This window comes from Ictidomys tridecemlineatus, chromosome 5, assembly GCF_052094955.1.
Source record: "Ictidomys tridecemlineatus isolate mIctTri1 chromosome 5, mIctTri1.hap1, whole genome shotgun sequence".
NCBI lineage: Eukaryota > Metazoa > Chordata > Mammalia > Rodentia > Sciuridae > Ictidomys > Ictidomys tridecemlineatus.
Genome location: NC_135481.1, coordinates 123,969,713 through 123,982,417, shown reverse-complemented (window position 1 = coordinate 123,982,417; position 12,705 = coordinate 123,969,713). Strand labels below are relative to the sequence as shown.

The 12,705-nt window shown below is 59.2% G+C and overlaps 1 protein-coding gene across 11 annotated transcripts in view; it reads right to left on the bottom strand.

The window, feature by feature from the left end:
• Positions 1-12,705, bottom strand: part of Pacs2 (phosphofurin acidic cluster sorting protein 2) — a 73,495-nt gene that overhangs the window by 5,523 nt on the left and 55,267 nt on the right. For 4 of the 11 annotated variants that reach the window (XM_078051069.1, XM_078051070.1, XM_078051061.1 and 1 more), the window contains exons 9-20: positions 12,006-12,163; positions 10,159-10,249; positions 9,872-9,946; positions 9,303-9,448; positions 7,734-7,869; positions 7,317-7,421; positions 6,988-7,094; positions 6,400-6,554; positions 5,769-5,879; positions 5,276-5,441; positions 4,286-4,318; positions 702-744 (exon numbers count right to left, since the gene is read on the bottom strand). In XM_078051069.1, the coding sequence (XP_077907195.1) occupies positions 702-744; positions 4,286-4,318; positions 5,276-5,441; positions 5,769-5,879; positions 6,400-6,554; positions 6,988-7,094; positions 7,317-7,421; positions 7,734-7,869; positions 9,303-9,448; positions 9,872-9,946; positions 10,159-10,249; positions 12,006-12,163 (1,326 nt within the window). The remainder of the gene's footprint in view (positions 1-701; positions 745-4,285; positions 4,319-5,275; positions 5,442-5,768; positions 5,880-6,399; positions 6,555-6,987; positions 7,095-7,316; positions 7,422-7,733; positions 7,870-9,302; positions 9,449-9,871; positions 9,947-10,158; positions 10,250-12,005; positions 12,164-12,705) is intronic. The other 7 variants (XM_078051067.1, XM_078051068.1, XM_078051065.1 and 4 more) reach the window with 6 other exon arrangements.

Genomic DNA, 12,705 nt, shown 5'->3' with positions numbered 1-12,705 from the left:
AGCCATGTGAAGCTGTGTCAGCTTAGAGCGCATTACACTATCAAATTCAGGGCTTGGCCACACGGTAACAAGTCAAGGGTCCAAGAGTGCTGTGTCTTCCTGCTCTTGTCACTGCAGGAAGGCCCTGGGTGGGGGTGTCTGAATGAGTTCCATTCCTTACAGGGGACAGACCTACCCTAGTCCCTTCACTGGACCAGGAAGGCACCTGCCACATGCCATGCAGACACCTCAGCAGGGCAGGGTCACAAAGGGAAAAGGTGGCAGTGAATGGTCATGGAGACGTGGGGCTAGGAAGAAGCACGAGCACCTCTCCGTCTTCTGCAGAGGAAACAGCAGAAGGCCACAGCCACGCAGCCTTAGCAGGCAGGCCAGGAGGTGCCCTCTTGCCTCAGCACTTCTCCTGGCTACTGGGTTGGTGCTGTCTGACCCCTCGCTGATGCCCAGGACAGGCTGAACTGGACACTGGTCCTAACCACAATAGAGTCATCACTGCTTCTTCACATCTGATAGGGGAACCAATAATCCTGGGCCCCCACTCCTTGTCACAAGGACACAGTGCACTATCATGGGAGGACTTAAGGCATTACTGGGCTCACATGGTGAAGAAGGTTCTGGAACACGCAGGTTAACTTGAAAGCACTGTTAAAAAAGGTACTTTGGTCGGCCACCATTCCCAGCAAGGTGGAGCTGGCAGTACTCACCCCAACAAAGGGAATGAACCTCTGGGAGGACTCTTCGTCAGGGCTGTGAGTGAGATAGAGAAGAGTTATTCTCCCTTGGTATAGCCCCAGCCCCAACCCACCATCCCCAACCCTGCCAGCCAGTGCTTGGATTCTTTCCCACAGGCTGACACATGAGAAGGGTGAACAGAGCTCTATAACCTTGGGCAGGAAGCCATGCAGAGCCCTGCAGCTGGGAGGAAGGGTCAGAGGGCATGACTTCACGGGGAAGCTTGCCCGTCCATCCCAGGTGCCTGAGGCATGGCAACAGCTCAGCCAGTCCTGTCTGCACTGCTGGCCCACCAAGCTGGTTCCCTGAGTAGCTGGAGCTTCATATGCCCTGTGGGCCCCAGAACATCTGGGGAACATCTTGGGCCTTCTCCAGTAATTAGAGTGGCTGCCCCAAAACAGGGCACAAAGTGCTTCCTCAAGAGGCCAGGCCTTTGGCCCTAGTGCCAGTGTAGATACCAGTACTAACACAAGTAGAGCCCAAAAGTGTGACTCCCCAAGGAGTTGACATGTTGAGCACCTAGGGCAAGGGGGCTGGACTTGGCTCCATACAGCATCTGGCAGACCTACAGCCTCTCTTGGCAGTGTTGGCCACAGCCCCTCCACCACGGGGATGCGAAGGGTTCCAGGGCAGGCACCAAGGCGATGAAAACTGTCTTCTCCTCCTGTGTACATCCACCACAGCTGGCCATGTGGCTCGTCTCCACAAAGGGTCCCTGCCAGCTGGTCCCCAGTGACCTGAAGAGCTCTCCCACAGGCTGCAGGGCCAGCACAGAGCCACGGCTCTATCAACAGCAGGAAAAGCAGCCCCTCCGGCCTCTGGAAAGGTCTACCAGGCAGGTCTGGTCCCAGTGCTTGACTGGACCAGTCTCCTCCATGTCCTTCTTGCCCACCCACCCTTGCAGCTCCCTGGCTTGCACCCAGGGAACAGAGGTGTCCCTCACTGGGTCTACAGCTGGTACCATCTCTGGCTGTGTCTTCCAGCTCCATTTTACCTGTCTCGTTTCCCCAAATCTGATGCCAGCAAAGTTCTCCCAGATGGAGACTGAATGTGCCCCTGGTGCCAAGAAGTGGTCAAGCACTGGGGGCGGGTGATGAAGGTTCTCCCTGGACTTCAGGGAACTAACCAACTGTTCAGGCTGGTGGGGTGCCTCAGGGACAGCCCTGGAGCATGTGCTGCCCAGCACCTGGTCTCCCAGACAGAAGCCTCTATAAGAAGCAGGCTTGGGAAAGGCATGTGTCCATCTAGCTGCCTGCCGTTGAGCACTGACTCCCAGGTCCAACAGCCCATCTTCTCAGAGTCCAAGTGTGGGCAGAGGCTGAGCCTGGTGCTCCCCACACAGAGGGTATTCACAAGGTAGACCAGCAGTCCTCACCTGGCCAGCCCAGAACACACAACTAGGGCACTGCCAACATAGATTGCTCCCAGCAGGAGCCCCCCAGCCCACCTTCCACTCCCACCCATAGAACCCACCCCTCCCCCAAAGACCAAGATGCTTTGGAATAAAACACCTGCAGGCTCTGTCCCTCCCACCAAAGACTAAATTCCTAACCTTCCTTTCCCGTCTAAGGAGAAGTGCTGAAAGAGAACCTCCCCCTTGTCCATTTTAAATAATAAGTGGTCTACATCTTTGGCCACAGCCTGCTTCTGCTCCATGAAGTTCAGGACATGTCCTGGACCCATGCCCAGGCTGCCCTATCTACCATCAGGCATGAGCTCATGGGTGGCCATCCACATGAGGGTCCCACCTGTTCTCTGGGGCAGGTCTGTGTTTGTAAATCTTGGTGACACCCAAGTCCTTCTGGGCACAGGAGGCTGTAGAAGCCAAGTGAGTGTTCCTGGTCCCCAATGCATGAAAAGGCTCTAACCCATAACGAACAGGGCTTCCCACCCACCCCAGGGTCTCCAGGCCTGTAGCAGAATGGCCTCTCATCCGCAGCTGACAAGGGCCATGTGTAACCAAGACATGGGAAATGTCACAACACAGGAAAGCTGCCAGCACTCAAAGCCAAGCTGCATCTTGGGCCATGCAGACAACACCAGCACAGGCAGGACAGGGTGACACCGGCTCTCCACTGAGGCCCCCAAGCCCTGGTCAGAGGGGCTGCTGGCACCTCGCACACATGTTTCTGAGGACAGTGTGGTCAGCGAGACACATGGTCTGGCTCCTGAGACCTGCCACTGTGCAGAAGGCAAATGCCCTGGGCCTGAAGACCCCTTTGACCCCCACAGGCTGATGGGCAGGCCAGGGCTATGGCTGTCCTGCTCTGACAGCAGGGCCCACTGAAGGGACAACTCCCATTCCCGGCCAGCCAGCCACACTGCATGGGGCATGGGATAGGCAGGAGCAACCTTGGAGAGCTGGGCAGGGCTGGAGCGACTGGCAGGACTCTGGGCTTCTCTGGCCTCATGCTGTACTTGATGCCCACCCTGCCTACGGTACCACCACTGTATCGCAGGCAGGAGGCACAGAGTGGGAGTGGGTTATGTTCTCGCCAAGCCTTGTTTTGCAATTCAGAGGAGCCAATCCCAGGAGTGACAAGAAGCTGCGACTAGGCAAGAGCATGCTCTGGGCTCTGCCTGCCACAGCCGGCGGCACAGGCCAGCCCACAGGGTCAGGGAGGCATGAGACGGCTGGTCTTTCTCTAACACAGGGGGCTTGTTTAGCAGGACAGACTCGGATGCTCAGAGCCCTGCTTGTGCATCCCGCCCACCTGCAGCTTGGGTGGGCCAAAGGCTACATGGCTGCTACTGTAACACTCCTAGGAAGGACATCCCTTGGACCCAACAACCTTCCTGGGAGCAAGAGAGTAAGAGAAGTTTACCCAGGAGAATAGATAGCCTGAGATAGGTGTGGAAGACAGAGGGCAGGACCTGCCAGGCAGAGGAAAAGGGACAGCTGTGGGGGTTCCTGGACTACTTGACTTCACAAGTCCAAAAGTTCAGAAGACAGAGCCACGCCTACAGGTAACAGCACTCTACCTCTATTTGTGGGGTCTCAGAGGTCTGGCTGCCTCACTGGGCACAAAAGATGCTAAAAAACCCTCTCTGTGACTCTGGCCTGGGAGCCTGACTCTGCGTGCAGAAGGCCAGCTCCAGGAAGGCCACCCTGACCAGCTCCTTGGCTTCCCCCTCCCTGTCTCCATGTGCAGGCCCAGCATGGACACCTCCCCACTAGGCTGTGTGCAGGGGGCCAGGCTAACCCATGTAAAGTGCTCAGAGCAGAGTTGGCATGAGGCAGCCCAACATCAATGCCAGTGGCAGATGTGGCCCAGTCCTGGCCCTTGCCTCTGCTATAACTAGGACAGTGCTATCCTGGCCTCAGATTCAGGGACCCCTGGGGGTCAGATCTCCCCCAGAGGCTGTGGGCCCAGACCACACAGGCCTGAACCTTCAGCACACAGGGCCCTTTGTGAGGGATCCCCAGATGCCCTGGGCATCAGGGGAGAGGGAATTTGGCAGTGACTCTGCTAAACAAGCCTGAAGACCAGCCTGGGACAGACGGGGGCATCGACCAGAGAGCTTGGGACAGAGGGTGCCGGCCAGAGAGCTGTACCTCAGGGTGAAGTCAAAGTGAAAGTGCCTTTTCCTTTTCAGAAAGCCACCAAAAGAGAAAACAGGGCCACGTTAAGGCGCCTCCCCGGGGGCCCGGTGAGCCCTCCATGCATGGCAGCAGGAGCTCTAGGGCCTGGAGCCTGGGCAACTACCCGCCTCACTTAGGGACAGCCGCTGGAGTGAGTTTGCAGGGGTGGCCATTCCCTCCACCAGGAAGTTCTGGAAGTGCTGGGCTCCACTGGAATGGGACCAGCCATCCCTACTGACCTCCCTGCACCTCCCAGACTTCAACTTCACTCTCCTTCGGTCTAAGGAAGGGGGCGAACACCCGTAAGAATCAGGGACTGCTACCTCTGCCCTTGGCTGAGGCTGGGTGCCTCTCTTCCACTCTTGGACAGGGCCCACTGACTGCCTCTGCTCCCCTCATCTGGTAAGGGATAGCCTGTCCACAGGCCTGGCCACAAGAGGGAGGTTCAGTCTTCTGAAACCACAGGAAAGCCTCTGCTTGTGCCTGACGAAGGGGCCCTGTCCAGGGCTACCCAGACCCACGACACCTGGCCCAGGCTTTTACCCACAGCTCCTGGGGACTGTCATGCTCTGAGCTACAAGAACATGAGCTGACTGCTCCCCAACAGGCTGAGACCATGGTCCAGGGTCTCCAGCCCAGGTAGCCTAGGCCTGGGGTGGAAGATGTGTCAGGTCTGTAGGCTGGGCCACTTTGACAGCTGCCACCAGCTGCATCATGGGACACATCAACGGGCATAGAAATAAAGAGGTACTGAAAACCCAACCACTACTCTGGTCTGCACTGGGGTCAGTGGAGGGCCCTACAGTCTAGGCTCACCCAGGGTTTTTACCCCAGACCTGGTGGAGTCTGTCTCGGCCAAGGCCAGAGTGGGCAGGTAACCATGGAGAAATGGCAGCTGGCAGTGACCTGTGTTGTGTGGTCAGGGGGTCCCCTGCTGCCCCAGGCCTGGGCCCACCGCATTACCTCTTCTGCTTGTAGGTCAGCATGGCCTCCGCAATAGGGAGCTGGTGGGCGCAGTTGGCCCCCGCGATGTACTGGGTGATGCGGGATACGATGTCTGGTGTGTCCTGCACTGCACGGGGAGGAGGCCATGGGTTGGTGCGGTGGGCCAGGTGGGTCAGGGTGGAGTCTGGGCAGAGTCATGGGCACCTCTACTTTCCCACTGGCCACAACAGGCCCAAGTGCCCATCCACGGTGGTGCTGGGTCACATCCCCCACAAGCCCTGAAGGCGTGTTCCTAGGCCCTGCGCCCTCCCCTGCTGGCCACCTTGGCTTGGACTGGGGAGAGGGAAGCATCCTGGCAAGCCCCCTTACCCCGCCTGCTGTCCCTTTTCTGGGGCCAAGCTTGAGAAAGAGGTAGATATGAGGGGAGGTCTCCTGGAAGACCAGGAGCCCCTTCCTCAGGGAACGGGACTGTGGGTGCGAGCCCCGCCATAGGCACCACACTGGGCCTCACCTGTGCTCTGGGCCTCCAGCTTATTGAACAGGTCTCTCCAAGCCAGGTCCTGGAAGAAGTTGTGGTAGCGGTAGTCCACGGAGCCCAGGTACCTGGCCACAGGGTGGGAACCTGTGTGCCCAGGGCAGGATGGTCACCACGTGGAGCTCACAGTCCAGGACCCCTCTGTGGTGGTGGTATGGTAAAAGGGTGTGGCACACTGTCTCCTGGAACACCATTCACCAAGGAAGCCACTGGCGCTGGCTTGGGGCACACACACAAGGTGGGCCTCCAGCCACGCTGCCTGCCAAGCCAGGTCGGCTTTTTGGTAGGGGAATTACACAGAGTATCAAGCTCAACCGCACAGCATCACGGGACTGGGAGGGTTAACCACCCAGCCCTGCTGTGCTTCTCTGATAAAGAACTCAAACTGGCACAGAGAGAGCCCAGTGACAGACCAAGGGGAGGCCCGGTGCAGGCCATCTCAGGGGGATGGCTTTACCTCTTGCCCCCTTGCAGGGTGACTGTGTCAATTTTCATTTAAGTAATGTTATCATATGTAAACCATACCACACGAAACATCAGGAACAAGACACACGGCTGGCGCCTGCACCTTCGCCACCATGTGTACCCAGCCAGCCGCAGGCCTCACCCAGCGGGATGACGAGGAAGCGCATGTAGCCGAGCCAGTCCGGGGTCTTGTGGGACAGCTGCTCCACGAAAAGCCGTAGGACGGCGCTGAGGTAATGCTGTGCCCCCGCAACAGCGATCTTCACGGGGGTCGGGGGCTGGGAATTGCAGTTGCAGCTGCAACCCCCAGACAGGTGGGGTGAAGAGGGGACAGGCACCTCAGGGGAACTGTCAGAGCTGTCCTCAGCCCAAGGTCCACACAGCTAAGCCCCAGAAAGTCTGTTCTCTAGCTGCAGCTGCTGCCGCCACCATGAGCCCTGCCACCCAGGACCCCTACCAGTGGGCACTTTAAGCTGGGGCGGGATCTGCCTGGACTGACAGGCTGGGCGGCCACCCTCCCACAGTTCCAAGAGACCCTCCTGCCCCTGGAATCAGAGGAAAGCCTAGGCTGCAGGGGCCCTGCAGGGCAGCAGGTCAGAAGCCACCCACATCCCCCAGGGTAGAGAACATGCCCACCTTGGAATGGCAGGCAGACCTGGGATACAGGGACCCCAGCAAATGCTCGGGCAACAGCTCCACAGGGCAGACCCCAGGGAAGGTCAGGACTCACTATCTCTGGATCCGAGAGACAATGGTGCTGAAGGCGGCCTGGACGTCGGCTGCGGAGCACGTGCACACCACAGGCAGCGTGTGCCTCTGCAGGACGTCTGAAAGGAACTGGGTGGGACGGGCACGAGTGACCCTTGGTACAGCATCTGCACCCACCCATCTGACCCTCTCCTTGGAACCCCCAGAGTGCAGAGGCCACGCTCGTGCAGGCCAACCCGCCACACATGCCTGCTCCAGCACTCGTCCCTGAGCGAGGTCTCTATGCGGTCCCCACTCAGCTCGGCCACATGGAACTCCTGGGGACAACCAGCCCCGGGCAGCTGCTCCTACCTGCCCCTGCCAGTCAGAGGTGTTGACGAGGATGATATTCTCGGGGAGCTGGTCATCAGAGACGAGGATGTGGTTCAGCTGGTCGTACACAGTCTTCCTGGGAATCTGGAAACACCCGGTCGTCCACACCCAGAACATGTGGCGCCCATCCTCTCCCCACCAAGAGTGGAGCCTCAGCACCATACGGCCCCCAACAGCAGCAGGCTCCCGGCAGCAAGGGGAGAGAGGCCCACCACCAAGCTGCCTGGCTGAGGTGGCCGTGTACCCTGCCTGGCCCTTGGAGGTGGCAGGGAGGGCTGGAGTGTGCACGGGACCCACACAGGCTTCCTGACACTGACAGGATCCTTTCTAGGTCTGCTGGCAACCTTGATCTCTAAACTTCTCTCCTGCCCTGACCTGGCAAAGCCCCACAGGCACCTGCAGCTGGCTCCGCGTGTCCGGGCAGCGCTCACTGTCCAGGCTATTGGCCCGCTCGTTCTGTGGCCGTGATGGCTGTCTCTCCTTCAGGGATGTGCTCCGGCCCCGGCGACCAGCTGGCTTCGCCTCAGACCTGCTGGGATCAGAGCAGGCTCGTGGAATGGGGCAGCTGGGGCAGGCGGACGGGGACAGGGCCAGAGCAGGCCAGGCACATGCTCACACAAGCCGCACACTGCGCTGCTCCAGGGAAGAGCTGCCTAGCAGAGAGCAGGGAAGGATGGCCACAGTGTCACTGAACGAGCGGCAGGGCCCTGGGCTACACAGAGCTCCCAGCTGTGAGGGTGGAGCACTGAGACCCAGGTGCCCGTATGGGACCCGGCCCTCAGCCCTGCTTCCCTCATGTGTGTACCTGATAGGGGACCTCGGGGCTGCCCACCCCTCCAGGGTAAAAAGTAGGGTCAGAGCTGGGGGCAGGCCAGTGCTAAGTGCTGACCGTCAAGGTGACTACCTAGAGCCCAACACAGGCTCCTGTTTGCTTCCTGCTGGGTAAATGCTAGTGCCCAGACTCGCTGCTTCCGGGAATGTCCTGATTGCCTCGAGAAGGCGCGGTGGAGCCTGGCGCAGACACACCTCCGACCCTGGCCTGCACTAGCTTAGAGAAAGCCAGGGTTAGACTGATGCTGAGTGCCGGGTTCTACAGATGGACCTGCATGAGGCAGTGAGGTGGCTAGGGAGCGGGGAGGCAGTTTGTCTAAAGGGTTGCCTGGAGGCAAGGGCAGGGAGGTTGGAGTGTACATCAGGGGGCTTCCTCCTCACAGCCCAGGCTGAGTAGGGTGCTGACACAGGCATGGGCTCACAGGTCTCCTGCCCTGAAGCCACCAAACTCTGGGCACAGTGGTGCTGGCCAGAGGAAAGACAAGATCCCAAGGGAGATCTAGCAGAGGCAAGGAACACTACATGTTCTGGTGAATGGGCTCTGGGGTCAGGCATGCAAGGCAAGGGGTACCCACAGTTGGGGACAACGGAAGGTGGGTCTGGCATGTCCCCAAGCAAGAAGCATGGAACCTGCCCAGGTGAGACTGAGATGGCTGTGGGGAGAGGGCCATGGGTGTGACCTGTGCTCACCTTGACACAAACCAAGCTACCTGTGCCAACACCAGGCTCTCATCCCCAAGTGCTCTACGCCTCTATGTGTACCACAGCCTGGGGGTGTGGGGTGCAGGCTGGAGGTGGGCCCTACCCTCCCTGAGCTGTCAATCCTGCCTGCTGCCTGTCCCCAGTCCCACCCACTTCAATGGCCTCCTGGCCCCCAGCTGTTCCCCCAAGGCTTCATCCAGCAGCTTGTCCTGGGACATGGCAGGTAGAGGGACAGCACCCTTGGACATGTGGCCCTCCAGGGAGTGCAGGTGACAGCCAGACAATGGAGGCAGCTAGCTATGCACAAGGTGGGGCCCAATTCCGGCTCCAGAAGGTACCCAAGGTCACGGCCTCTCCCCGTGATTCCCATCAAGTCAGCAGCCCCATCCCATGGGGAGCCACTCCTACTGGCAGGCTGGGGCGCACAGGGACCTGGTGGAGGGGATGACTAGTGACTCTGTCTTGGTGATCCTCCCGCTGGGTGGCAGCTTCTCAGTGAACACGTCCAGGGTGGAGGTCTCGGCCTCAGGGCTGTCCTCAGGTTGCTCCGATGGCTCCCGAGAGGCTGGCGCACTTTGCTGGGCAGAGAAGGAAGCTATGTGCTCTTCCCTAGCCCAGAACCACAAAGCCCACCTGGAGTCTCTCTCAGCTTGTGTGGTCCTGGCTTGGGGAAAGGATTAGGCCACCTTGGAGCCCTGTCCATCACAGACCTCTGGGTCCAACACTGCAGGGAGACCAGCACCAAACCTGCCAGAGACCCAGCTCCCACACAGCCCAGCACCATCTAGAGACCCTTCCAAAGGGCACCAGGGAAACCCACTGCTCATGGGCCATCATGACAGTGGAAGCAAGCAGCAGCCCTCGATTGGGCATCCTGAGCACCTGGCAGCCTGGCCCGGGGCCAGCCCATGTCCAGGCAGTGAGCACAGGCGCTCCACATGGCGGCTACGGTAGGTTGGGGCCTAGGGCACGGCTAGACGAGCATGTCCACACCTACTTACAAGGGCCACCGTGTCAGAGACACTGTCACTTGGCTGCTTGCCTCCTAGGGACCGTGTCTTCTCTGGCACATCAGCCTGGGGATGGAGACAGGAATCAGGCTGTGTTGCTCTCTGGCTGCAAATGGGAAGAGGCCCAGGGGACACCAAATGGGACTTTCCTGGACTGTGGGCTCAGGGTCATCCCAGAACAGTCTCCTGCCACTGGGAACACATGGCAACCAGAGACATGCTTGCCCAGTGCTTGTCCAGCATGAAGATAGGAACCCAAGGGCTCTGCTGCCACTCACCGGGCTTGGAGGCTCCTTCTGGCTGCGGGCACTGTGGATGCTCCCAATCTCCGTCTGTGAACTGGAGTGTGACAGGCCTTCGAAGTATGGCCTGGCTCGGGAAAGGGATGAATGTCATTTTCCAAGACCCTCCCCATACTGCAAGTGAGGCTCTCTTATCACACATGAAGGGTCAGAAAGAGGAGCCCAGGGGCCCCTCTCAAAAAACAGGCATCCCTGAAACCCTGTCTGCTCCTGGCTTTCAACCTGGGCAGGGCTGTCAACAACTGAGAGGCTGAGTGGCAGCTCCACTCCAGTAACCTGCTGGAGGCTGCCTGAAGAGACCTGCAGGAAGCAGAGCATTCTCCACAGCACAGTGAAGGCACCCGCAGCAAGCACAGGCCACTCTAGGCCAACCAGGCCATTCCAGATTAACTGGGCAGAACATGCCCACCTCCAGCAGATAAGGTATGAGTGAGGGGAAAAGAGGGTATAGACCCAAAAGATGTAGAAGACATTACCAGCCAGGACAGTGCTAGGACTCCTGAGAGCACTGATGTGCCCGCTAAGTCCCAAAACCTGGACAAACAGGGACTCAGCTGTGTGTGACCACCCAAGATCACAGTCCTGAAATGTCCATGCCCCACCCAGAACTGTGGGCACTAACTGGCCAGGGACTCTGCCAACAAGGCCAACATCACTGAACTCACAATGGGAGGACCCAGATGGTGTGGGAGGAGCTGGTGTCGTCCCAGCAGTGCAGAACGCAGAGGGCTCACTCAAGCCCAGCGGAGAGATGAGGCAGGAGACACTTGACCCAAGATGCAGGGGCCCAGGTGGTAGCATGGTCTATGGCTACTGGGCAGCACAGAGCTGCATCTCCATCCTGTAGGCTCTGGAATGGAACTCTGCATGGCCACACTACCCTGGAGGGCGCCCCCCCATGCCGGGTGGGAGCCAGCGGCCAGTATATCAGCCCTAGTGCAGCAAGACACCAGCACAAATGAAGCCAAGCCCAGGACACTGCCCTCCAGAACAAGGAGTAAAGGTGGCTTAAAGTCAGTGTCAGGGTAAGATGGGAGCTGCCAGGGAGCCAGGGTCAGCTGTGGACCTGCCTAATGACACAGGACAGCACTTTCCTGTATGTGCCTCTCTGTACCATGTAGGTTTAAAAAGCCTCACACCTCAGCTGCCACCCACACCCCAGGCCTGCCACACCCAGCCACACTGAGGCCTACACACTGTCCTGTGGGCTGTGCTTCCTACCCCACAGAACAGGGTCTCCTGAGCGTCCATGGCAAACCTGCGAGGAGACCTTCCGTGTTGCTCCTCCTGCCCCAGGCCAGCCTCAGCCAGCCCCTGCCACCCCAGGAGAGGTGCTGGCAGGCCTCCAGCACCCAGGAGGACTCCTCAATCCTCACAGCCTGCCCCACATCCCACCTGCCCCATGCTCCGAGCTCCTGCCTTCTACAGATCGTTTCAGTCCACCCCCATCCCAACGACCTGAGAGCTCACCTGATTCTGTCACCTGAGAACCACAATGCCTTGTGGAGACTTTACCCCAGCTTCCTGCCAGCCTTCGGGCACCTCCCACCGGATTCACTCAAATACACCCCTTCCTGATACCTGGCTCAGTCTACCTGCAACCACCTGGGACTGACTGGCCCACAGACCCATCCAGGCTGCCCCTGGCAGTCTGGCCTGTGGGAATCTTCCAAGCCTTCAGAGGCAGGTGGCCCTGCCCACAGTGCCCAGGGCCAACCCAGGTCAGCCACTGATCAAGCAGCAGGTATGGGGGCATCCTGAGGGCCGCTCAGAAGTCTCTTTGCAGGGTTCATCAAAATGACCATCTGGTTCTGCTGACTCACCTAAGCTTGGGCTTAGGAGTACTGAGGACGCTATCATCCTCCTCCATGTCAGGGCCACTGTCACTGGGGTTCTCCATGTCCAGTGTGTCATACAGAAGGTCCAGGTCCTCCTCCACCTCAGGGACATGTTCCGCAGGGTCCTGCTCTGAGTCCAGGACCTGTAACAACACCAAAGGTGCGTAAGGGCCCCACAAAGGCCCATACCCGCCCTTGGCAGCAGCCTATGGGCTATGAAGAGTGGTCTGCAGAAGGAGGACAGGCAGGGTGCTGAGCTGCTGGGCACACTCAGCGACCAGCACTTCCATCTTATTTACTTTCTAGTTTCTGGGAACTGGGACTCTCTCCAAAGACCTCAGGTCCTCACACTGTGTGGTACGAAGGCTCCTCGGCCTGACCTGGCCCTCAGTCAATGACTAGGGGGTGCTTCCCGCACAGGAAGCAGAGCACCTCCTGTCTGCCCAGGAAGCCTGTGCCCTTGTAGAGCTGCATCCCTGGCAGCCACCCCCAGGCCTGCCCTGTGAGCCAGCCCCTCCAGACACTGCCAGAGTGGAGTCAGGAGGATGCAGCCTTGCGTCTGGCATCTGACTTGGCATGGGGTGGCAGGCCCATGCGAGTCCCGTGTCAGTGCTAGTCCCTTCTGAGTGGGAGCAGGTGTTTGGGGCCAGCGCTGATCAGCAACTGGACTGTTTCCCACATGGCT